Source organism: Ornithodoros turicata, chromosome 4, assembly GCF_037126465.1.
Source record: "Ornithodoros turicata isolate Travis chromosome 4, ASM3712646v1, whole genome shotgun sequence".
Classification (NCBI taxonomy): domain Eukaryota; kingdom Metazoa; phylum Arthropoda; class Arachnida; order Ixodida; family Argasidae; genus Ornithodoros; species Ornithodoros turicata.
Genome location: NC_088204.1, coordinates 9,471,898 through 9,496,640, shown reverse-complemented (window position 1 = coordinate 9,496,640; position 24,743 = coordinate 9,471,898). Strand labels below are relative to the sequence as shown.

The following is a 24,743-nucleotide window of genomic DNA, read 5'->3' as shown; positions in this document are numbered from 1 at the left end:
CAAGAAGAGCATTGGAATTGTGGTCACTGAGGGATCTGTTTCGTCAGCACAGCTGTCAATAGAGTCTGCAACATAGCCAGTAAGGTGCCAAAAGGGTTGTGTGTGGTGGGAACTAAACATGGAGGTCGAGGGAGAGAAGAGCTTCACAGCTTCACTCTTGTTTCTCCTCTCCCAAATGCACTACCCAAAGTACAAATTCGGGGAAGGGGGTCCGCGCCTTTTTACGCAACTGCGGAAATCGTTTCATTGTGATCAAGAATGACCATTGCAAGCAAAAGCATGGGGGACAACATCGTAGCCGCCGGCTAGCCGAAAAAAAAAGACGAAAGTGTTGCTTGCTTGGTAAAGCGGGCAGGGGTGAGGGAACCGGCATGCTAAATAGTGCGTCACCTGTGCACCAGATGTCGCCTCCGTCGCTCTTTGCTTCTGAACATATTTTCTACTGTGTGGCGGTTGTTTGAAAAGCCCATTTACATGCTTGTTTGCGAGCGTTAATTCAGAGCTACCGTATTATGAGGATGTACTGTCACCCATAAGGGCGTCTGAAACGTGAACACCAACTTGACACAGTGCGCGCGCGTCGCAACAAAACATATCCCGCAGACGTCGTCCGCCATATTGCAACAAAAGCGAACCACTTGCTGCACACTACGGAAGTGGAGGGAGAATTGTCAACAGAAGTTGTAGATGCATTGTGTAGCTATTATGAATGGGTAAGTAAATGCATTCCCTCTGAAACTTCGTTTCCGTCATACGCGGACTCTTTGGCACGTTTTTTGTTTTTCTCGCAGCACATGTTGAACACAACAAGAGTGCGAGATAAGCGCCCGTAGTCGATATTTGTGCTTTTATTCCCTCGGCACGTTGCGTAGCTCGCCTTAGCACTGCCAAGGGAGACTCCCGACACATGACCCGGTGCGTATCCGCTCTACCTGTGGCGGGCTCCAAGTGCAACAGGTGGTTGTGTCGCGCACACTTGCTTTGGAGCCACTTCTGCCACAGGTTAGCTGGTTTTGTACGACCTGGGCACCCTGGTCTTAACAGGCACCAAACGTAATTTTCTCGATAAAAGGAATTTCTCCCTTTATATTTTAGCAGGTAGACTGTAGTTACGTCACTCATCTCGGTCTGTTTCGTGAAAGCGTTCATGGTGCCTCCCCGCGTCGACGAAAACGACAAATTCTTGGGTACGGTCACTCGATGTTATCCAAAGTCTTCTTAAGTTGCCAGAGGCAACACCTTTTGTGTAAATTTCTCTGTGCGCTTGGTACATTGTAATATTTGCCAGCAGTTTTAATACCACCGTTATTATGACAGTCGAGTATTGTTTAAAGGAGCAGTGAAACGTCACTGACGAGGTGTGACTTATGTTTATTTTTTATTGTCTGTGTGCGACCTTTTGTCCCCAGAAATGTAATGTGAAGGACGGCAGAACGCAGTCTGCCAAACCTGTCGCTGTGTGATGTTTACCAGCTGTCTGACCTGGAACTGCTAGACAAGTAGCATGCGTAACACAACTTTTTAGTGTACCTGCCTGCAGTCTAAGTTTCAATATTACAACCGTCCAGCAGTAAGATATCCTAAAATATCCTGCATGAAAGCAAAGCTCAGTTTCACGTTGTGCAACCGAAATCAATCTGCACCTCCTGCCATTGTGTATGCCTTCCAGTGTAGCGCTCCAGAAAGATCGAGATTGTTTTTCATGGAAGAGGATCTGCTTTCATGAGGCCGTGCCTTGCTTGCAGCCTTATTCTTGGATGGGTACTGGTACAGTGCACTGATGCCATGGCAAACCAAACATTAGTGTGAAACAGTCTCATGGTTTCTCTGTTATTTCAAAATGCTTAACGCTTTCAAAATGGCGTTGACAGGAAATGTTTTAATTTTTGCACTCCTACCTCGATGTAAGCCTCCTCTCATCGAAAGGGAATATCATTTGACGAATGTCTCTGACGAAGCATGTGGGAGAGACGCTGAAACATAGCCAAGTGGTATGTGTAAACTGAAGGTTTCGATTGCATTTTGTAGGTGCCAAGCGATAATGTTTCCTCGCATAGTAACAGTTTTTGTGCAGTCTGCCACGGGACACAGCAAGGCTCTCAAGTTGGCGTGCAGCTTTTAGTGGTGCCTCACAGAATATACCCGGGAACCAAATGATAAAATGACATTTTTCTAAAATAACATAAATGGAAGACTGGCTTGAGTGTCCGTCGTGCACTCGTGCGGAGTAAACAGTGTCAGCGTACGCGCCTGGTTACTCCGTGGAGTTGTCGAGAAAGGACTGGTGGTTGAAGCATGCTCGTGGGCTGACTGCGTAATTAACTTAATTAACTGAAAGCCGTACTGTTGTCAGACCGCCTTTTCTACTGTTGTCAGTCTGTGTGACCTAGCAGCAATCGATGCGTGCGGTTGAAGCACTGCAAAGAAATCTTTGGAAAATATTCAATCTACCAATTGCGGTTTTGTAAGATCTTTTTTTTTTCTGAGTTTGTACACAGTTTGTCCTTAACTCAATTTTTGCAACTGATATGATTGTGGCAGTGGTGCTTGAATTCTTGATAGATGATGCATTGTGCATGAAGCAGTGGTTGTTTACTGGAAAGTGTTTTGAGGATTGCTTACATTTCCATAGATAGAGCCCTACATGAACTACAGGCAGTATCTCCACTGACTACCCCATATTTAAGTCTTGCTGATTTAGCATGTTGCAACTGGCAGTGATTTTACTCCTTTTGAGATTCGTGACACTGCTCTGTGAACTGTGAATTGGACAGGCATAGTCGATTACATGTCCAGGTCTTTAGGGCGCATGCATCGAGGGATACCACGTATGGGCGTTTGCCACAAGCATGGTCTGCATGTGCAGAGGCCCATGCTGTGCTTCCTCTCAATAGTGGAGACAACTGCAGGGGTGGTTCTGAGAACACAAGGCAAGGGCTCCAGACCCTCCAACAGCCTCATACGTGACCAGTGTGGAGGTGGTGGTGTGGTCTATGCTCCCATAGACACAGCATAGGTGCAGTAACTGGCCAGCTGTACCGTGAAAGCACATTTCATCGTTGACTGGGACGACCATCGAAACAGGGCCTAACCTAACCTAACCCAACCCTTGCGCCAGTAAAGTCAAATCAAATCAAAAATAACCTAACCCAACTCAACCTAACCTAACCTCTTAGAGGGGTAGTTGGTGGATGAGTGTGTCTGCTGTTAATGTTCTTCAAAACGAAGTCCAGTCAGGCACGCGTAGAATGATTTGTGACTGCGCAGGGAGGGCCTAGGGGTGCGAACGATGGCTGCGAACCCCCTGAGCAACAGTGAGCACAGCCGAACAATGCTGTAATCAGATTATCGTCTCGCTACATGTGTTGACACAGGTTGAAACAGGTGAAATGCAACTACAATGTGACTGAACACGTTGAACGTTCAGAGGTGTGAGATAGTGGTCGAGTTAGGCTCTTTGATGTCACGTGATGCTAAAACATGGCGCTGTGCTAGCTGATACGACATCCTAAGAACGAATAATGTGGTGTCCTGCACGGAGGCTGTCCTTTGTTTTCTGCCATGCTACTCGTTCTTTTGGCGTGATGCGACATTTAGTACGGTAATTTTGCAAATTGATAACTTTATAATGTTGTCTAAATACTCACATCTCTGATGGAGGACTGCAAGATCTTATCATCATTTCTCTTGGCCATTATTAACACTATTTCCGCACACCCAAGCGACGCTTTGTGCAGATGCAGATTTGTTTTTATGGGTCGATAACATCCACATTGCAGTGACGTGGGTGCCTATAATAATGCTCGCTTACCACGCTGTCATGGCAGTCCAAGTCGTCGATAACTGTTGAGCAAAGCTATATTGTTGTGGTCAAAGATGAAATTTGTGTAGGAAGGAAAGCTATGCCCATTAGAATATTTTGCTAATACGTATTCTCATTCCAACAGGGACGCCAAGCAGGAGTTACAACGGGTCAGTACTGCTTTCTGATATTTTCTTTATTTAGTTATTTATTTATTATGATACTCGCATCGCTGACAGGCAATACAGTAGGAGGCCCATAGTGAAATTTAGAGTAAGCTTACAAACACACTAACAAACATGAGCCGTTGCTAGTGCATTGCTTAGCATGGAATAAGTTGACATTTTGTTCACAAACTAACACTAGACAAACCATTCTATTGTGATATTGTCCATGGAAGGAGAGAGTATTTCAGAAACACCTGTCTTTCTTTTTCTTTTTTTCCCGTACGATTATTTATATACTGGGTGTGTCACCAAGGTCCCAGGACTGCATAATTTATAAACAGATCGTGCATTTGAAAAAGCTTTCTTTTCAGTGAGCTGCCCTGAGACATCAGCCAAGAACTGCGCAGTGAGCAGCTCATTTGCATATGCTCATTAATTAGGTTCAATTCAACCTTGAAATATTACTTCGAACACTTTCGTAACCTCTGTTTTACTTATTGGGACCTTCAGCGAAAAATTTTCCAGGAGAAATACTGCGTCGACACATAGTGATTTTTTTTTTTTTTTTTTCCGAGTACTTACTTGGTTCCGTTTACATATTTTCTTGCACAGAGCAGCGTACCAATGCGCTCTTTTGCTCAGCTGTCCGGCTGCCAATTACATGTTCATCCGCCTGGTTCACACGCGGGGGTGGCAGAAGATAAGGAACAGTCAGAAGAGACGCTTCTGTGCATTCGTCATCATCACCATAAAGTCACGCCGTGCGGCTGTACCTTCTCTTCCGCCACCCTCGTGTGTGAACCAGGCGGATGAACGCGTAGTTGTCAGCCAGACAGCTGAGCGAAAGAGTGCATTGGTATGCTGCCCCACGCAAGAAATATGTAAACCAAAATCAATCAATCCCTCTAGAAATCACTGAGTCTCGATGCAGGTCTTCCTTTGCAACAATTCTCGCTGAAGGTTCCGGTTGGCAAAACACGTGTTCCGAAAGCATCCGAAGCAATATTTATAAGTTAGGAGATCTCACTGTGCTGTTCTTGGCCGATGTCTCTGGGATGCTCACTGAAAAAGAAAGCTTTTCGATAGTGCCACCGGTTTGCAAATTACTCAGCCGGGTCACCTTCATGAAACACCCGGTATATTACTAGCCCTCTGGTGGAGGCCAAAGCAAACCACTACACAGTAAACAAGTAGTTGCTAACAATAAAGCAGTTGTTGTAGTAGGTTACAGTACATTCATAATGTCTCAACAGTGCCAACTTTAAACAACATCAACGTGAATGTAGGTGATATTAAATATCTGGTAGAATCTGAAAGTCCTTTCTTGATCAAACTTCCTCTCCTCAGAGTTTTTAAAAAAAAATTTTATTTAACTGAAAAAGACGTGTGTCGAACACAATATACTACACAGTGTCTTATGGATCAGTCAGTGGCCATGATGTCTGCAAGACGAGGAATATTAAAAGCCAGTTAGCATCTCGTATATCTGTAACCCTGAAAGTTTGTTAGACGTTAAATATTTAACAAATAGTGCACTGCTGTATGTATCGGTTTGTTTTACTTATCGATCAAGACTTCTGTCCCATATATATATATATTACTATCATCTGTTTGTGAACTGCCCCAGTAGAAACACATTGAGTGTTGTGTGCCAGAGGAATACTATTTAAAGGTATTGACACTACTTAATTGCAGACTGACCACATGCTGCCATTGAAGAGGAAAGTGGAAGAGGTGAGTGATCAATATCTCGCGTGTTCTAGTTGATCATCAAGGGACATGCTGCTTGTAAAAAAAAAAAAAAATCGTAGAAAAATGTATGGGGGCCGTCGCCATTGGAATTCCGCGAGGTACTGGTCGCAAACTTTACCCTTATCACTTTTAATTGAAATTAATGTTTAAAAATTTAATTACCTACATTCATTTGATTCATTTAACCCTACACCAGACCGTAACGCCAAAACAACACACATGAAATGGAGTGTGTCAGCCGTGTAAACGATCGGGAATGGCATAAATCCTACGTCCCAACAGCGTTTTGAGAGAGCACTTCCCAGGCTTCCGTCGGGCTAATCGTCTTCCTTTGGTCAAGGAACATGTTGCGCTTTCCTGTGAGAAGCACAATCATTCTGGACAACCTAAATTTTTCCTACAATAGTGAGTCGACAGAACGATGTGTCACGTTCTCTTTGAACGGCAACACCTGCTGTCTGAAAATGCAGATCCTCTCTGTCAGTGGTTTCTCTGTGAAGCACGAAATAATGTTCAACTTTGTGTAATATACGTATTAATGTTCAGTGTAATGTGTTCAACCCAAGGGCGGCCCCTATGTGCTGTAGAGGCACCCTGCAATATTGTTTGCAGCATGTTCTCAATAGAAAACATTTATAAGCATATATAGCATGAAAAGATATTCTTTTTTTTTTTCTTAAGTATTGAGTAAAGAGGTACGTCTGGAGTATCCAAAAGCCTGTCAAGTTAGCACCACTCTGACGTCTCACGTGGATTGTTGATTGTTCCGTGACCACTGCTTTTTCTAGAGTGAAAGGATGTTGGCGAACGGGGATTTCATTCTCATGTTGAATGTCCTTTTTATTGTTTTACTACTTTTGTTGATTCACGTTTTGACGTATAGTGATCAGTTCTAAGTTATTTAGCTTCTGGTCGACTGTACAACCTGTGCAATGAAAAAGGCATGTGCAGTTTCAGTCTGCAACGTTTTGTTTCTCGTTCTCCCCTATTGAAATGCCAGAACTCTTTGTACATCTCTTGTTGCGCTCCAGATATAAGTGCTTGGCATTGGGCTGCCCTAGGGAGAAGCGGATGCTGCAAGTATTTTGTGCTCAGACAGGGTTTCCCCAGGTTGATGCCAGCCATCGAGTGTGGCGAAATGAAACAGAAAAACGCAAATTCCTACATCCCGAAAGCCCTTCATTTACTCTTTTTTTTTTTTTTCCGGAAATCTGTAGTTGGAACGCTATCAGTAGCAGCGAGTGTGTCAATCAAAACCGCCGCTTTTTGGAGCAAAAGATGACCTTGAAAAAGAGAACTTCCCATGATCCACAAACAGGATGTATTTCATCATTCACAGTGTCGTCCATTAAACTCCGAGGAGCCATTTCGGTCGAGTTTACAATCCAGCCGGCGCAGTCGAAGCTATTGGAATTTGTGGAACTCTCTGATGGGACACAGATGTGAAGTTGATAATGCAAAGTTTTGACAAGAACTTGCATCGTGCGATTGCACTGACGGCTGCCCGATGCCGGTTATTGTCAGATCCGTCGATTCCGGTGGTGATCTGCGTGAAATTTCGCACTGTATTTCTCAACATTGGTTTAGTGGGATGGGCGAGCTGTCACTCATCCTTTCGTATAAGTGGTAGTTTGGCACGTATGGCATCGATTTGCATAATTGTTTCGAACGTTGCACCACTTCGATGCTTTTTTTAGCCGCTGGTTTATTCGCATCGTGACGCTGGCCGGATGGCCACCACCCCTTGCATAAACACCTTCTGTGTAGAAAAGTAGTCACGTGAGCTACTTTCCGCGAATGAAAAGTGCCCTGCACCTGTCGTCGAGGCTACGCCGCTGGCTTGCTCGCCGTTTGTCGTCAGCGCCGCCCGTGAGGCGTCGCCACGGGTAGCAAGGCGTCTTTTCCCAGCATGCACCGCGCATCTTTCCTTCACTTTGTCTGTGGCTGCTTTTCCTGTGGGTCCTCTTCTTTTTTTCTTCCTTAGCAGTTTTTTCCATTTTCTTAATTACCCTCGTCTTTAGTCTGAGCCGTCACCTCGAAAATCGGCCGGCTTGTTTCTGCCCTCCTACCCGCGTTGACAGTTTGTCGAGACAGTGTTTATTCCCTGGCCGACAGGTGCAACGTCGGGCCGCTTTTGGAGTCTTTGTCGACGCCCGGGATAACCATGGTGAGTTGTGCGGCGCTTGTTCGGGGTGAGAGAAGATGGCCTTGGCAGAGGCATTACCTGAGAGAGAACCTGTTGCTGCTTTGACACAGTCCTTTTGTGTGGACCACCGTCATCGCGAAGCGAATCCGTTTTGCTGTCAGGATAACGTTTGCAGGATCTTTCCGACGGATGATCTTTCTTTTTCCACATAAGACTTCATCGGGAAAATCTCATGACAGTTACAGAGTGATCTCGTTGGCCGAACGCTCGCCGTTTAGTGGGTCCTCTAATGAGTTCGGTGACGGAATGCTCTCCCCCATCGTCTGCGCTGGGTTTTTCGTGTTGCGGCGGCACACCCTGTCGGTGACCACTGTTTATTGGACGTCGGACAACATAGATGGCCAGAAATAGCCGCCGCGGTCTTTATTCCCCAATTTATCGCGGTGTGTCTCTCAGCTTCATTTATGCACATAGCAGTACGATGTTGCAATAAAATGCAGGAGGGCACGCAATTCCCGGAGACTTTAGAGCAAGGACACGCGCGAACGTAACGAGACTCAAAATTCTTGCCCATTCATTGATCGTATCTATGTAATCTTCTTACTGGACTGCTTTGGTTGCTCTTCAGAGTGCCTCAGTGATGACAGCCCCCATACAACATAATTACTGTATTCAGAGCTGCTTGACATCAAAGATACTGTTAATGCACAAGTTTGACAGAAGTTTCTGGGGGGAAAAAATGTATTGTCAGCCTTTGGCCACGGACAATGCACATGTCAGGATGCTAACGGGGGGGGGGGGGGGGGGGGGGGCGAAATAGTGGGCATTGTCAGGACTATAGCACAAAAAAGGGGGGGAAGATGAGAGTTGAAGAGTTGAGGCAGGCTAATGGAGATGTATGCTACATGTGTTATCTAAAGGGTAGGAAAAGCACATATCTGCATTAAATTCATAAACAATGGAACGTGCGCATTAATTTTCTTCCTCGAGCTAGGCCATGAATGTCGATGAAGCATTCTGAACAAAATCTGAAAAGAAAAAAAAAACTGATACATCAACCGTATGAGAAAATGTCAATTTCCAGAATGGAAAAGTGGTTGATAATAACCTGGTTTGTGCACGGGGATTTTGAAAAGCAATGTGAACCCATTAAAGAAGAGCCTTAGGATTGACATTGAAAGCTTCTACAAGGACATGTCATCTTTGTGAATTCCTCTCTAGCAGAGGAGCTTTAACTGGAAGAGCGTTGCCCGTGCAAAGAGCTCGTTAGGGAAATAAAAGCTGTTTTTTCTAATGACGGTAACATCCTTGTATTGAGTTTTGCATATCGTGTTCTTGTAGGGGTTTTGGTGATTATATTTTTGGACGTATTACGAGGCAGGGGGAAGGTTGGTGGCAAAGAGAAGTTAACTCGTTATCTCGTGATGCTATAATCCAATTCAATCTTGTACTGCTGTAATTTGGTTTTGCGTTCATTTTTGCCACCTTTCGAGAGGTCTCAAAAATTGTAATCTCAGAAAACCGGGAACCCTAGTTTCTTGCGGGTCTGCTTCTGAGTGTCCTCAGCTCAGCTGAGTTGAGTTTGACTGTTACAGTTGAAATTACGTGGAGGTGTAATCGTTTTGTTCTCTGCTCTGCTGCTGTTACTCTGTCTACCAGAGTGCATTGATTGCTCTCCTGGGTGCCTCATTGACAACATACTGAAGGAAGACTTGCAGAGCGGCAGCAGCGGAGAGCTGCTTGCATAATAGTTTTTTTTTATTATTTTTTTTTAAGGAAGAAAGCTCTTCTATTCTATAAATACTGAAGGCAGGAGGCCTTTTGTAAGCTCCCTGCATAGCAGTGCCCAGTATGCTACTTCGCTTGACGCTTTCAATTTCATATTTATTTATTTATTTACCTTAAGGGCCCGAAGGGGCATTACATAAGGGGGGGGGTACAACTGATGCATCCAAAATGAACAGCAACAATAGAACAATTTTACATAGATAACGCAAAGATATAATATAAGCGTTAATTAAATAAAGAAATCAGACAAATCAGCCGTAAAAGTGTAAATCCCGAGAATACGTATCGGAGCATATCCCGAGAATGCTCAACACACAAGGGCACATGGCCGTCCAGTCAGTGTATCGTCTTGTCCTGACCTTCGTGCTTGTTGGGCACGCTTTAGATATATTTTTGGAATGCTCTCAAGCAGACCACTCTCAACTCCCGAGGGGGGGGGAGGGTTGTGTTACGGCCTCACACTATGGCACTTGTGGCCGTGTTGCGCTGCGGGACTTAATGTTGGTGTAAATGTTTCAGCGTGGCTCCGACGAATTACTGGCAGTGAACAATGGCTCCATTATGAGCCCACAGAACAATCACAGCGACAACAACAATGATGCCAAAAAGGTACGCCTCTTTCTGCCCATACTTTTTGATGACAGCGTATGTATACAGTCAACCCTCGATTTATGAACACCCTCGGTTCCCCGAAAAATCGCTCATAAATCGAAAATTCCGTTAAGTGAGTACTATCGAGCAAATGGAACAGTATTTCCGAGTTGATATTGTGTTTATAATGCAATATATTGTGTAATTTTGCTTTGGACCATGCCTTCTGCTGTATCAGTCTCACAAAACACAGATGTTAGCGCATTCACACTGTTTATTATGCAATACTATATAGTTTAATTTTGCTTTGGACCATGCCTTCTGCTTTGTCAGTTGAGGTCAGGAACACTTCTGCAAAAACCTGTCTGTTGTTCGGATTTCGAGGGGTTAAGAACCGAGGGTGCAATACCTCGAAAACGTTTTGTCTGTTCAGGCATCATTCATAAGACCACGAATAATCCCTTTGAAGGTTTTTGTTGGCCTCTGAACGATCCGTTCATAAATTGAGGGCAAAAACGCTGGGCAACTCCTAGTTGGTTCCCAGAAATTCCATTCATTATTCGAATATCGAGGTTCATAAAACGAGCGAAAAATGCATGTAAAAAGTTTGGTTCCTCGTGCTACTGTTCATAAAATGAGGGAATTCATAAATCGAAGGTTCGTAAATCGAGGGTTGACTGTAAACTGAAGGGATACTCTGTGAAGGCAGTGTCATAGGTCGTCAGATCTGCATGGTGCCCGTAGCACAAAAGTTGTTCTAGTATTATGCCCTTGATTGTTACCTAGAAACGAGACATTGTGAACAAATCTACCTGTATGAAACAGTGAGTTGGAATGTAAACACTTTGTAAATTTGCAGCATTCACTAGTGAACCAAAATAGGTGTCGCTTCAAAGTAACAGGTTACAGTATGTTGGAATAGGTACACTGAATGCACAAGGGCTTCCTGCATAAGGTTCATAGAGCATTTGTGCACACCACCTTGTTCAAATGCCTTGGCCAGGCGACAAAAGAAAAGAAACGAGGCAGCGACGACACATACACTATGTGTCTGCCACCCTGTACAAACTCTGGAGCAGGTTTCCAGAGTCAATCTTGAATTGGTGGGAATCCGTTATAGGGTAACCTGCTATTCTGGAATGCCGTATTTCTGGTTACGTCTCCTCAAACTGTGTTCACTCAGGCAAGACGCAAGTTTCAAAGAGAAATATGATGGAAGTATTTGGTATTCAAAATACGTATCCCACCACCATTGTTACACCATCTATGTACTGTACTACAAGCCAGTGTATTGAGGAAAGGAGGAATTATTTTTTCCAATGTGTCGTACTTCATGAGGCATAGACTTTCTAACACACATGCTCATCAAGCTCTGACAGGAGCGAGAGCTTCAACCGTTCCCATTGGTAGTTGTGAGCACATGATCTCTCCCATGAGCGTAGCATGTTTATGTTGCGGCATGTGCATGCACTTGCTGCCCTGTCGTGGAGTACAAGGGGATATCTTTGCAGGTGAAACTGGAACCAAGCAAGGCGAGCAAGCCATCCCGTGTTGTGCACATTAGGAACCTGCCAAGTGATGCCACCGAGGCAGACATAATACAGTTAGGCATGCCATTTGGGAAAGTAACAAACATCTTGCAGCTCAAGGGAAAGAATCAGGTACTGCTGCCACGCGTTGAGAGTGCTTTCTGTAGCGACACCATTTATTTAGGCATTTCTGGAAATGGCTGACGAGACGGCAGCCATGGGCATGGTGGATTATTTTGGCAAAGCGTCACCTACCGTACGAGGGCGCGTCGTCTACGTTCAGTACTCGAACCATCGAGAGCTCAAGACCGAGAGCATGCATCCCAATTCTGTAAGTCGTGACGTGCTCTTTTGGCACCGTCTGTCGGGCATCCAGGACCAATTCTGTTGGCGATTTTTTTCAGCTGGCGGCCCAGGTGGCGCTCCAGGGAGCGGGCCAGCTGGGGGACTCCGGTGGGCCCAATACGGTCTTGAGGGTCATCATCGATAACCAGATCTACCCAGTTTCCCTCGACCTTCTGCACAGTATCTTCAGCCGAGCGGGGAAAGTGCTCAAGATAGTGACCTTTACTAAGAATAGTAAGTTTTCGTTTAATGGAACTCTAAAAGCTATCCATGCTGAGCGGTTTGCTGCAAATACTGTGAAACCCTTTAAAATCAAGATGTGATCTTAACTTTGATGCAAACCAGCGTGTTTTCAAAGCCATCCCATCTAGGCTATGATTGATACATTCACTGTGTGCGTAAGTGCAAGACATTTCCTTTGCAGACACTTTTCAAGCGTTGATCCAGTTCTGTGACATGATGGGTGCCCAGGCTGCCAAGCTGGTAAGTTGAAAGGCATTGGGTGTGTGCATGTTTGTACAGCAGGCATGTGCATTGCAGGCACTGGATGGGCAGAACATCTACAATGCGTGCTGCACATTGCGCATTGAGTATTCAAAACTAAACAACCTCAACGTCAAGTACAACAATGATAAGAGCAGGGACTTCACCAACCCAAGCCTTCCTACCGGTGACCCCACGCTCGACAATCTGGGTCTAGCAGGTGGGTCCGCGAAAGTGGTGTTGATCTGGTCAACTGAAAGGTTTTTTCTCCAGGGATGCTGGCGTCCCCATTTGCTGGTACTCCAGGGCTTGGGGCACCCCTGACCGCTGCCTACTCTGCTAGTCCAACAGGAGGTAGTGCATCAGTTTCTTTTTCTTATTAGTTGATTGGTTGATCCCTGTTTCTTGTTTTATTGCTCAAAGGAGATGAGAAAAAGGGTAGGTGCATAGATCTCATTTCTTGAATTGAAACTAGTGACTTCACGAACCTCCCGAGGTTTCTCATTTGAACTTTCATTCGGCAAACTCAAAAAGGTTTGCGAGCTTTGACTGCACTGTGCATGAACACAAAATGGCAAAAGCTATATCAGTAACAGTATTATTCATTAGAAAAGTCGTGCTTGCAAACTACGTGGAATCTGACGAGACATTCGAAAGTTTATCGAGCCGTGGCTCCCTCAGTTGGAGAGGTCTGCAACTTTGGACCAAAATATTGCGTGAAATTTGTAAAGCATCAGCCACACAAACGACCGGAAAAGCGTAGATTTTACGTCCTAAAGCTGTACGTGTGTTCCGGTACATGCGGTAGCTGGCATCATAGCTCTCAGTAGTCTTAATAAATCTTTGCATGTCAATAAAGGATATTACGCAGAGTTCTAACGTGTCTTACATTTAAAGAAAAACATTGGGGGGGACATACCCAGCTTTAGGTGTCTTGGAGATAGCCACGTTTTGTAGCTGTTATGACTTGTGTGTTTTGTTTTAGCACTGCCTCTGGGCGGCTTCGCCTTGTCCCCCACTTCCCTGAGCATGGCAGGTTTGCGACTGCCCAGTCAAGTGTGCGGACAGAGCTGCGTCCTCCTTGTGTCAAACCTCAATGAGCAGGTAAGGTCTTTGGGGGCTTCCTGGTACTGAGCCACACTTTGAAGGCCCAGTGTGTGTGTGTTTGTTGTGCGCTACATACAGCTGGAGGGTGCTGATGTTAATTATTCAAAAATGCTCATTAAAGGGTGTGTAATGAACGTGGATATTTGTTTTTTGGGGGGATACCGCACGCTTGCAATATTTCATTTGTTGTATTTTATTAATCCTTATCAAATAGCCTTATCTAAGTGCTCTCAGAAGAATTTCTTCATTTCGAAGTAACTGTAATTACCAGGTCACACGGGGAGTCTCAATAATCATTGAGTCCAACAGCCCTCAAGCATGCTCGTAGCCACCCAGTGTGTAATGCCCCGGGACACTTTTGATCCACATTAAGCCAATGCTCTTCGAGCTCAATGCAGATCTGGCGCTGCTACACGGACACGTTCGAGCAAAATCTAACTCTGATCCTGCTTAACCCAATCCAGTGCGTTAAACGGGTCTGAGGTTCCCCCCCCCCCCCCCCCCCTCCCCCCCCGATTGCGTTTGCTCATTTGTTTAAGCTCGACCACTCTCGACACCACGCTCCCTCGTAAAGGCTCTGTAAACAATACGGATGTGCTTATTCTCGACTTTTTAGGAACATATTTGTCAATCCCAGTGCACGGCCTCGGGGCTGTTAGCGCCGCCTTTTGACAAGCCAACCTTTCAATACGCATTGCGTAGAGCCGTGTAGCAGCATTGCGCACCGAACGCTCTTGAGAAACTCGATGCAGATCACATTCAATCGCATTGAAAGGGCCGTGTAACAGGGGTATAAAATGTTAACTAATGCTCCTTGAGTGGTTGGCACATTACACACTGGGTGGCGCAACACACATGTTCATTTCAATGATCATTGAGATTCCCCGTGTGACCTGGTAATTTCTCCACCATGGCTGTTCGCAATTACTTACATGCCGAACGCTACACAGTAAGGGCGACTGCACTAACTGAAAAGCATGCTGTGTTTAGCGCTGTCCGTATCCTTGACAAGAGTGCAGTTCTGAATGGCAAATTTGTTTGTGAGCTGTGAGCTTTTTCAAGTCCCAAAGCCTCCTCCAGTATGTTTGTTCATGTTTATGGATGTTGTTCGTCCACATTGTTCATCCATGTTGTTCATCCACAGGATGCCCAGTTATGGAACTCATCAGAATGTTAGCTGTCATATCTTCGTTATCATCCTCACTTTCGCTGCTTTGTTGGACACAGTCATGACCATTTTTATTGCCCTCATTGTTGTAAGCTGAAGTAACAGAGACACCGGGTTCCTCACAATGAACATTGTTGCCCGTCTAACTTGGGTTGCTGTAGCACAAGAGAGCACCCAAAGTGATTCTTTAGGGCTTCATTCTGCTTTGTTTTGACAAACAACTTTGCATCTTCGTTGGCTGTGCTTCGAACTCTGGCATCAAGCAATTTCACAATTTTCAATCAAGCAATTTTCACATTCAGAATTAATATAATTCGTACCTTTGCACAAGAATTGTCCTTCAGCAGAGCACAGCCACTTTGAATCTTCCTCCTCTAGTACCCGTGTCTCATGGGCAATTTTCAATCACTGAACACGTTCTACCAAGTGTCTGACGTGCCAACTTCTCAAAGACCATTCGGTCCAATGCTCTCTGACAGGTTGACACCTTAGACATTTGGTGGTGCTGCATGCATGCTCAGTGACCGTGCGTTTCAGTGGTCATTGAGGAGTGCCAATATGACAGGGGTGTAAGATGTAAGGCATGTCTTCGAGGCCCTGCGGAGGCATGCATCGCTTTTCATTCATCCCTCTACATGAGTCCTGATCAACGACGGAATGTCCCGGAGCTGACGCGGAGCTTCTCAACCGTGACCTCACTCCAGGACTGTGCTGATACAACTCACTTAGTTGGTGACTAGTTGGTAGTGACGTGTCGTCATCCACGGGCCGTGTGGTCGCCTGTATTTGAAAGTGGATTGCTTTGCAGTTACAGGCAGATAACATTTTGCAGTAGTTGTCGTTTGCACAAGCATGTGCCAATGTGAGGCGAAAATACGAACTGGGTAACGCTTGTCCTGCACCGTTTGGAGACACGCAGTACTTTGAAGACACAGAATGCTGCTATTCCGACTAAAGGGGATATCAACTGGTTTGTTGTTTAGCAAGAAGCTAGAATGATCAGTTGTAATATATTGCATCAGCATACTATGTTGCAGTAGTGCAGCACCTGCACCTTTAGGAATTAAGTTTACCAACACCGCATTGAGAGATAATCATGAGTTGTTGAAACAAATAAAGCAGTTTACTCTTGTAAATTTGGAGCCTGGGACATTTCAGAGGACTGAAATGTATTGTAGACCAAGTAAGGCGGCTAACGTTCGTTGATTGCTGGCTACTTCGGTGCCCTCTCCACATTCTGTGAAGTTGGCAGGTGTGTGTTGACTAGTGCATATAAAATGCGTAACATGCGGTGGTGCTTCAACCTTTTGGCCACATTTCCCCCTGTGTGTGCAACAGTGGGTTCCTGCGCATAAAAATAAAAAAAAAAGTCTCACACTTGTTGCATTCCAACAGTGCCTTCACAGTGGGGGGGGGGGGGGATGTTGCAGGAATCCTGGTAGTCCTGGATGGCATCAGCATTTTTTATTTTTTCGTACTTATTCTGCCTGAATACTAGCTCCCCCCGTGTAGGTCGGAGCCATCCTTAGCAGAAGCCACCACTTTCAAGACCTCCGTCACCACGCTTGGATGCCGCGTTCTGCTTTCACCAACTTCTTCAAACCTCCCCTGCAATATATTTACTCCGTTTGGAGGTGTAATATATAGATAAGTGTAGAGCTACAGCTTTTTTTTAGAGCACGACGTGGGCTTCCAGGATGTCAGATATCGTAGCAAATGGCACAGTTTGCTTCACCTTGACAGAGGGAGCTAGTATTCAGGCCAGAGCACTGCTCAGGCTTACATGAAAGCCCTGCCTGTGGGCCAGGCCGGGTAAAGCCACCTTTTTGCAGGCCTGGGCTGGGCACGGTTTTGACCATTATGGGCCGGGCCAGTACATTGCTAGGCCTAGGTCGGGCTCGAGCCTGTGCTACCCCCCTGTTATTTAGCCCGCAGCGCCGGGCCGGGCCGGGCCTATAAATTCTTCGGGCTCGGGCCGGGGCCCAGCACGGAGCCGTCGGGCCTGGCCAGGGCCTAAGAATGCGGGCCGTGCAGTGCTGGAATTCGGGCAACCCTAGCCATGCCCGACGGACAGCGCCTCACTGTGGTCGATTTTCACCGACCGCCCTGAGGAGAGGGGTCGCACGAGGGGGAAGTGTTGTTGAATGAACCTTTGCTTGTCTATAGTTTGTGTGTCTATTCCTCCTCTTTCTCAAGTGCAGAATTTTTACATTGTGTTATCTTTTTTCCGTTTCTTTTTTCTCGCATTTGTTTCTTCTTCTTCTTCTCCCACTTGGCTGATGTGGATCTCCTTTACCCTGCTCAACTGTTAGACGGTCACGCCAGACGCTCTCTTTACCCTTTTTGGTATGTTTTTTACAAATGCACTCTTTTTCTATCTTTTTAGTTGTTTTGAGTTGGTTTGTTTTGCTCTGCCTGTTTCTTTTTGTTTTTCTTCTCCACCCACTTAAGTTTCCGCACGTCCCCAACGAACATTGTGGTTACTCAAGTGAGCAACCGAGCAGAAAAACCTGGTTTCCTGGTTCCCTTGCTTGCTTCTTGGGGACGTGCTAACCGAAATAATGAGCACCTTGAGCTTCAGCTAAACATTCTTTGTCAGGTTAACCCTTTCTGCAATCCTTTTGCTATGCCACCCTGCTACCTTTCTATGAGTAAGCAAAAGAAACAAAAAACTTGCAAAAAAGTTGCTTAATTTTAAAAACTATCCTGGTAGCAAGCGCAAGCTGCTATGCTCCACAAAATTCTGAGAAGTTTTCCCAATTGTTGAGAAGCACACTCAGAAGTGTTCAGTTGGACAAACTAGTCTCTGTTGATTGAAAAATTGGGGAAAGGGTTAGTCGTGGCTGTTTTTCACCAAAAGTTGTGCTTTTTCTTTCTCTGGTCTCACTGTATGCAAAAGTGTGTTTGCTTGCATCTTCCAATGTATTTAATGCCTTCCATCGGTACGCACCGCTTTGATCTCTGTGCCAGCCGTTGATTCAGCCTTGTCGGTGATAGTGATTAAAAGGTACAGTCTTTCTCGAGGTGGGGTGATTACACACGGTGTGTAACTGAAAACAGATTTTCAGCAGCAAATTCGTGCTTTCGATATGTTTCGATCTGTCCAGATTATAAGTACAAGTAGGGCTTCTGGCTCTTTGAGCATTATACAGGGGGTTTCAGTTAGAACTACTTGTCTGAACGCTATGGGGGTCAACACTGTTTTATCTCGCAGAGATATTGCCGTGACTTCTGAGCACTTTTATCAAATCCAATTTGTCAGAAATTGTTTTTCCCAATGGAACTCCGAAATTTGCCAAGTTAACCTCACGTTCTATCTTTGTTTTTGTTTTTTAACTGAAACTGAGGTTGCGGCTGGTGACCATTATTCTTCTGCTGCATCTAGCAGTAATTTGACTGAGAACTGAGCTTGGCCGACAATTTGTGCACCTCGAAGCGACATTTTTTCGTCTGCTTTTTTTTCCACCTGTTACTAAAGCAGTAGGAAATGTATTTTGCAGTGCAATGGGGTAAATCCAACATGCGTTTTGTTTCTGTGAATAATACATGTGGTTGACTTGGCACATTTCAGAGATCAATTGGGAAAATTCAATTTCACCTGAATTTAATTTGATAAAAGTGCCAGGAAGTCATGGCAAAATCTCTCCCGATACAAACAGCATTGACCCCGTAATGTTCAGACAAGTACATTTTTTATTAAGATTTTTTTTTACATAGGGTGAAACACCCTGTATATTCTCTGAATATGCCAAACATCTGCCCACAGGAAGCTAGCAACCCTGCTTAGGTTGGGTCCCATTATAGATCCCGAGATAGCTTACGGACATTTTATTAAAGTTATCCCGAGCTTGTTGCTTCAACGTTCAGCACTATCACTATGATGAGAGTGTGACTTCTTGTTATAAATCTGCGTGTAATCTTTCATCATTGGTGTCATACATTTGTTTCTCAGACTTCGTTTACGTATACATCTTGCATCCGTATGCATTCAACACTTTCTTCTTATTGCATCCATATTCATTATATCTTTAATTTCTAGTGTTGACCTAGTCCGTCCTTGGTATCAGTCGCATAAATGATCGGAAAGACTTGATTTCTGGAACGTGCATTTTTTATTTAGGGTTTCAGCTGCGTGTACAAGGGCTGTAACCTGTTTTTTTTTCTTTCTCTTCTTTTCTTTTAATTGAGGCGTATGCAATGTTTCTTGCTTGGTAGTTAGACGCAGCAATAAAGATTGAGTGTGTGTAGTGCATCTTCCCTGGCATAACATGCTTGAGACTCCAGTGAATGTGTGAGAGGGATAGGTTGTTCACAAATAACTCACCGGCAGCAAAGTATGGGGGCCCTGATAGCGTAATGTATTTCAATAGGAAATGCCTGCATCTCTTTCTTTTCAGCATCACGTAAGCAAGACGTGGAATGCTCAAATGTGTGTTTTGGAGATGACTAGCGATTCTTTGCAGGTGTCTACGGTGATGTGATCAGGGTGAAAATCCTTTTCAACAAGAAGGACAGCGCTTTGATTCAGATGGCGGAACCTCCGCAGGCGCAGCTTGGTGGGTACTTCAGGTTTGCATTCCTCTAAGATTGAGGCGTACTAAATGCCACGCTTGCGGAGAGGTTACAATGCTACTGGACAGTGGCTCTCAAACTGGCTATGCACGACTGCCATAGACAGTGCCCAACATTTTTTTTTTCCTTAGATGATACTACGTATCTTGTCAAACGGCATGGTGTTGTCAGGCTGTAAAATCAGCGCGATGTAATTGTGCCAGACGAGCGCAATAAGTGGATTAGGGTGACGAAACACGTTTTTATTCTTCCCCTTCTCTCGTTCCTTCTTTCGGCTTTGATCATGTAGCAGTATCTGTCGGAAGGGTTTCCTAGTTTTTTCGATAATGTTACATCCAGTTTGTGGAACTACGTCTTAAGAACGGAATAATTGTGCTGAATCGCGGCACTGCTACGAGACCACGGCGTAGTTACGACCAGGCTGCGTTGGGTTTGGTCAGAATCCCATGTGGTATGCGTCTTGTTTTGTCAACTAGGCTGCAACACAGCATGTGTGAAATGAAAGCTCTCTGCAGGCTGCATTGAGAGATGTGCATCTGTACTGACCAGCTGCCTGCTTTCACTCCTCGCATCTCACCAAGAGCAACTTTCTCATTACCATTACATGTCGCATTTCTCTGGCAGTCGCTAGCCAATTTATACCCCTGTGAGACGGACTAATTTAGTGTCACTTTGAGCGAGTCACTCTTGCACTTAGTGTCATTCGTACGCTGTCACAAGACATCTTTTAGTGACACTCGGCAGAAAGAGCACTAAAGATCTGGTGAGTTCCCCAAACTCTCTTCTCTTCGCCTGACCGAGAGTGTAGCTCGACGGCAGGCTGCTTTGTGGCACAGGTAAAAATATTGAGAAAAGGCTTCCCGACACCACAATATCTTTAAACAAGTATTTTCAACAGCGTGCTTATTTAAATTTAGGTACAGTGTGAGATAGTGCCAAAAAACATTGACTTTCCTGTGACAACTCCGCGGTCTCGGCGATTCTACGGCGGCCATTTTTGTTGTGGCGCATGTTTGAGGCCAGTTTGTTTAACGTTTGAAGAAGATTAACGGGACGTGTTTCTAAATCAAAGAAAAACATTCTGAAGCAGGTACTGTGGTGCACGCCTAAACATTTTGCCGCCGTTTATTCTTATCTATCGTAATTTCCATCACTACATAAGTGAAAGTGGCATTCGCTGGTTGGAGTGCACAACACGAAAATGACACTGAATCATCCCGTGTGACTGGTGTATGAGCTACACCATGCCAGAGACAAAATTTCAGCACCCCGCATGATACTATTTCTCTCTACTTCCAGCAGTTATCCAGTAAGTTTAGCACTGTTACACATTTCAGGAGGCCTAAGTTTTTTGCACCATGGTTGTGACATGTGTGTGTCAGTCATTGACAGATCTCTCTCTTTCTCTGCCAGCTATGACTCACCTGGACAAGATCAAGGTGTCTGGAAAGCAGATCCGGGTGACTGGCTCCAAGCACCACATCGTGCAGCTGCCGAAAGATGGGCAACCGGTACGATCGTTCCCTCCTTTCTTGGCGAGAAGTATAAGCAAATTTTCCTCCTCTCCACAGGATGCGGGTCTTACCAAAGATTACATCATGTCTCCCCTGCACCGGTTTAAAAAGCCTGGTTCCAAGAACTACCAGAACATCTACCCACCCTCCGCCACCCTCCACTTGTCAAATATTCCGTAAGTAACTAGACTTCTCTTTGGTGTTGGGTGAGACTCTAAACCCCCCCCCCCCCCCCTCCTGCATATGTGTGTGTGTGTGTGTGTGCAGGCCAAGCGTCACGGAGGAGGAGATTCGGGATGCATTTGTGCAGACGGGTGCAACGGTGGTGGCATTCAAGTTCTTTCCGTAAGTGCCCGCTTCAACCGTGTTCGAGGGTGGCTCTGATGTCGTTTCTCCTCTTCAGGAAAGACAGAAAAATGGCGCTGATACAGTTGAGCTCTGTTGAAGAGGCAGTCACTGCTCTCATAGTGAGTATCAGTATCTCTGTTGTAAGTAGAAGTGCAGATGTGTGTCGCAACGTGGTGAAATGTGGTCGAGTGAATGAAGTGGTGGAAGAGAGATGCATTCTGGTAGTTGGTGACGAAACAACAAAAAAAAGTCACAGCTACAGCTAGCATTTTTTAAACATTCCTTTTAATTATTCACATCCAGATTATTAGCTTTACCGCCAGTTATCATATGTACAGTCGCCGACCGATTTTTCGGACTTCTAAAAGCCCCAAAATCGGTCCGAATTTTCGGGCAATGACTCAGAACTCTCCCAAAATGATTTTTATTAAAGAAAACTTGGAGGCACAAAAAAAAAAACGCTATCAATGCGCGTATGCGAGAAATGGCGTCGCGACGTATTTCGGCTAATGTCACGTTGTCGCGGTAAACATTTCCGAGCGTATCGCCGGCTGCAAGTATTGCTGCCGTCGAAGGAGTAGCAATAGCACTCTCGTCATTGTCATCGTCGAAGCCTTCCGCTGGCAGGTCGAGGACTCGTGAAACGATGTGCCCATCTTTCGGCACAAATTTCTGCACATCCATCCGCTTTGGCGTACATTTCAAACGTTACACTTGCAGGTATTGTCATACCTGAGATTCGGTGGTCATGAAGCGCGGCAACAAGCGTAACGTTATAGTTACTTTCGTTTTCGTCTTATCTCCAACAATAGCGTAAACTCCGCCTCCTGCGTGCACTGAGGCGCACAGTCAGCAATGGCAAAGGGAAAGAAGAAAAAAAAATTGTGGCGAATATGTACAAAAAAAAAAAAGAACCACACATGCGAAAAACGGTCCGAATTTTTGGACTTAAAAAAATATTGGCTCAATGGGGCATCCGATAGAGCCGCAACTTTTCTCCTAAACATTGCAAAGTCCGAATGTTTGGAGTCTGAAAAACTGGTCGGCAACTGTACCGCATAAAAAATCCAAGCTGTTGATGGAACCTGCTTGCCTGATGTGACTTGAAATCCGACTATTTTCGAGGTCGTCGCTACCTCGAACATCGTCATTTTTTGAAGCACTCTTGTCAACGACCGTTGTTGCTGATTTTGGCAAATTTGTCTCTCGTTTGCGCAGAAGATGCACAACTACCAGCTGAGCGAATCGAACCATCTGAGGGTGTCATTTTCCAAGTCAACAATCTGACCGCCCTGGTGCTTCTTGTGGCTATATTTTTGTAAAAGTGACTGTAGTGTCAGTCTGCTCGTAACCGTGTTTCGGGAGCCTCTGTTTACACCCCACTCTTTTTTTCTTTCTTTTTTTTTCATCACATGGGTACTTCCATGCCTAGCTCTTTTTCTCTCTCGTTTTTAGTATGTGTAATGCCATGTACATAAGCGACAATATGAGGACCAAACCGTGAGCATTGGATATTGATTGATTGATTGCTGCATTCCATGTGGGTTTTTATTTCTTTCTTTATTTTTGTGATGGAAGTTTAAGGCAGCTTTCTTCCTTTTTCTTTTTTCCTCCCCCGAAGACTAAAAACCCGAGTTGCAGGAATGCTGCCCTCGTAAGTGGGAGAGTACAGTTGTGGAGAACTGTTGTGCGGTTTTTGAGGGAAGTTTTCTGCCAGAGCATTTTAATTGGTGGCCCATTTGTGTGAATCATTAGTCTCTGCCGTGCAAGACAGCCGTTCACAAGGTCGCCCGTCCATTCGCTTGAGTGCAGTTCGTTGTGCATTTTTTTTTTTTTTCAGCTACAGACTGTTTATAGAAAAGCCCCACAGGAGCCATAGAGGGTTTAGCGGGTTCCGTAATTTGCTACGGATGGCACCAAGACATGACTCCTACACAAAAGTAATGCCATAATTCACATTGAAAGATCATTTGGTTTGGTCACTGCAGTGCATCGTGGACGTCTGCAGGTTTAATGTTGCAAAACTTGGGAAAATGGATCGTGAAGCCCAATATCCTACAACAGGCTAAACATAAAAGTTCTTCCTATTTGGTACACTGCGGTGCTACATGGTTTGTTTCAACTGATCACACAACTCAGTGAGGCCTTGTTGTACTGCTGTGGTTGAAGCTACCCAAACATTGTAGTCTATCAGAATCATTGAAAAGCTGTTCTCAATGTCTGAAATATTGCATTGTATTCCTGTTCTTTCTCTCTCTCTCTCTCTCTTTCTGAGCTTGTAAAGCCAATATGACTTTAGCGAGACTGACTTCATCTGTTCAAATGGAGCATTGAAAATGTCATATGTCATAGGCTGGTTCGGCATATATTGTTGAAGGTTGTTGGATTATATACTGGAACAGTGCAATGCTGCTGGACAGTGCTTGAAATGAAGTTTTGGGACGTCGGCATGGAATTAATTGCAGGGGGACACGCAAAATCTTGCACTCACTTTGCCTCTAAATGGTCTATGTGGTACAACAGGTTCCGCGTATTTTAATTGTCAGTGTGTATACAAGAAGCATTCCAGCTTTTAATCTCTGAGAGCAAAGGTTTTTTTGAGCCACCACATAAAATAATCAATCTCCCCTTTTGGAGCAATGTTAGCAGGAGCTTAAAGAGTGGATTTACCTCTGCCAAGTGTATCGGGCAGTACACAAACTGCTGTGGCACACACACTGTGCCAGTGCCTGAAAGGTAACCGACTACATCTTAAATGATGCAAAGGGTACTCGACACGTATGCAGGACTGAGGCGTGCTTTGTGCAAATTACGAATTGTGCCACTCTGGTTTCCTTGGAGCACGAAACTACCAGCTTGAGAATTTCCTGTTCGATGTTGAGTGAACTCAGTGGTACAGTGCTAATGTTTACGGAACACGAGCGTGCTGTTACTCTGTCCCTCGGCAACACCCTCACTCACGGAGGACAAAAGTGGCCCGGAGGTTTCGACGCGGAGCTTAACTGGGTGAGCATTTTCCAGAGAAAGACAGTCAACACCGCTCCGTGTTCCATAAAGTTCCTTTCCTTTTTTTTTCTTTTTTTGTCTTTTGGTTCAGCACTGTACATTGTGTTGGAAAGTTGTTCTGTAACTTTGGTAAGTTCTTGCCATTGCGCACACTTGAGTACGAAGTGTGCCTTTTGTTTTCTCTTTCGTATCAAGTGCTGCAATTACAGTGGCATCGGGTATGTATAAGCTTGTGCCTTGAGTGACGTTGGTGGCCGCCGAACAAACCACCCCTGCTACTGCACCATTTCTACTTTCTGGATTCATAGCATCTCTATGTAACCTTCTGTGGCCACTCAAAGTATGTGTGGACATTGCTGGCATATCACTTTTTTTGTTTCTATGTACCTCTCTGTTTCTACGGATTAAATGTGTCTATTTCTGGA

At 44.9% G+C, this 24,743-nt stretch overlaps 1 protein-coding gene across 1 annotated transcript; it reads left to right on the top strand.

Moving 5' to 3' along the window:
• The first annotated feature begins 886 nt into the window (after positions 1 to 886).
• On the top strand, positions 887 to 24,743 carry LOC135390995 (polypyrimidine tract-binding protein 2-like). The gene is made up of 18 exons (XM_064621040.1): positions 887 to 1,002; positions 3,948 to 3,972; positions 5,665 to 5,703; positions 10,175 to 10,264; positions 11,758 to 11,907; positions 11,960 to 12,106; positions 12,180 to 12,354; positions 12,545 to 12,603; positions 12,661 to 12,823; positions 12,877 to 12,957; positions 13,589 to 13,707; positions 17,191 to 17,224; positions 19,342 to 19,434; positions 20,864 to 20,961; positions 21,022 to 21,140; positions 21,232 to 21,309; positions 21,368 to 21,431; positions 22,531 to 24,743. The coding sequence occupies exons 1-18, from the start codon at positions 908 to 910 to the stop codon at positions 22,597 to 22,599; spliced, it is 1,698 nt and encodes a 565-aa protein (XP_064477110.1). The 5' UTR covers positions 887 to 907; the 3' UTR covers positions 22,600 to 24,743.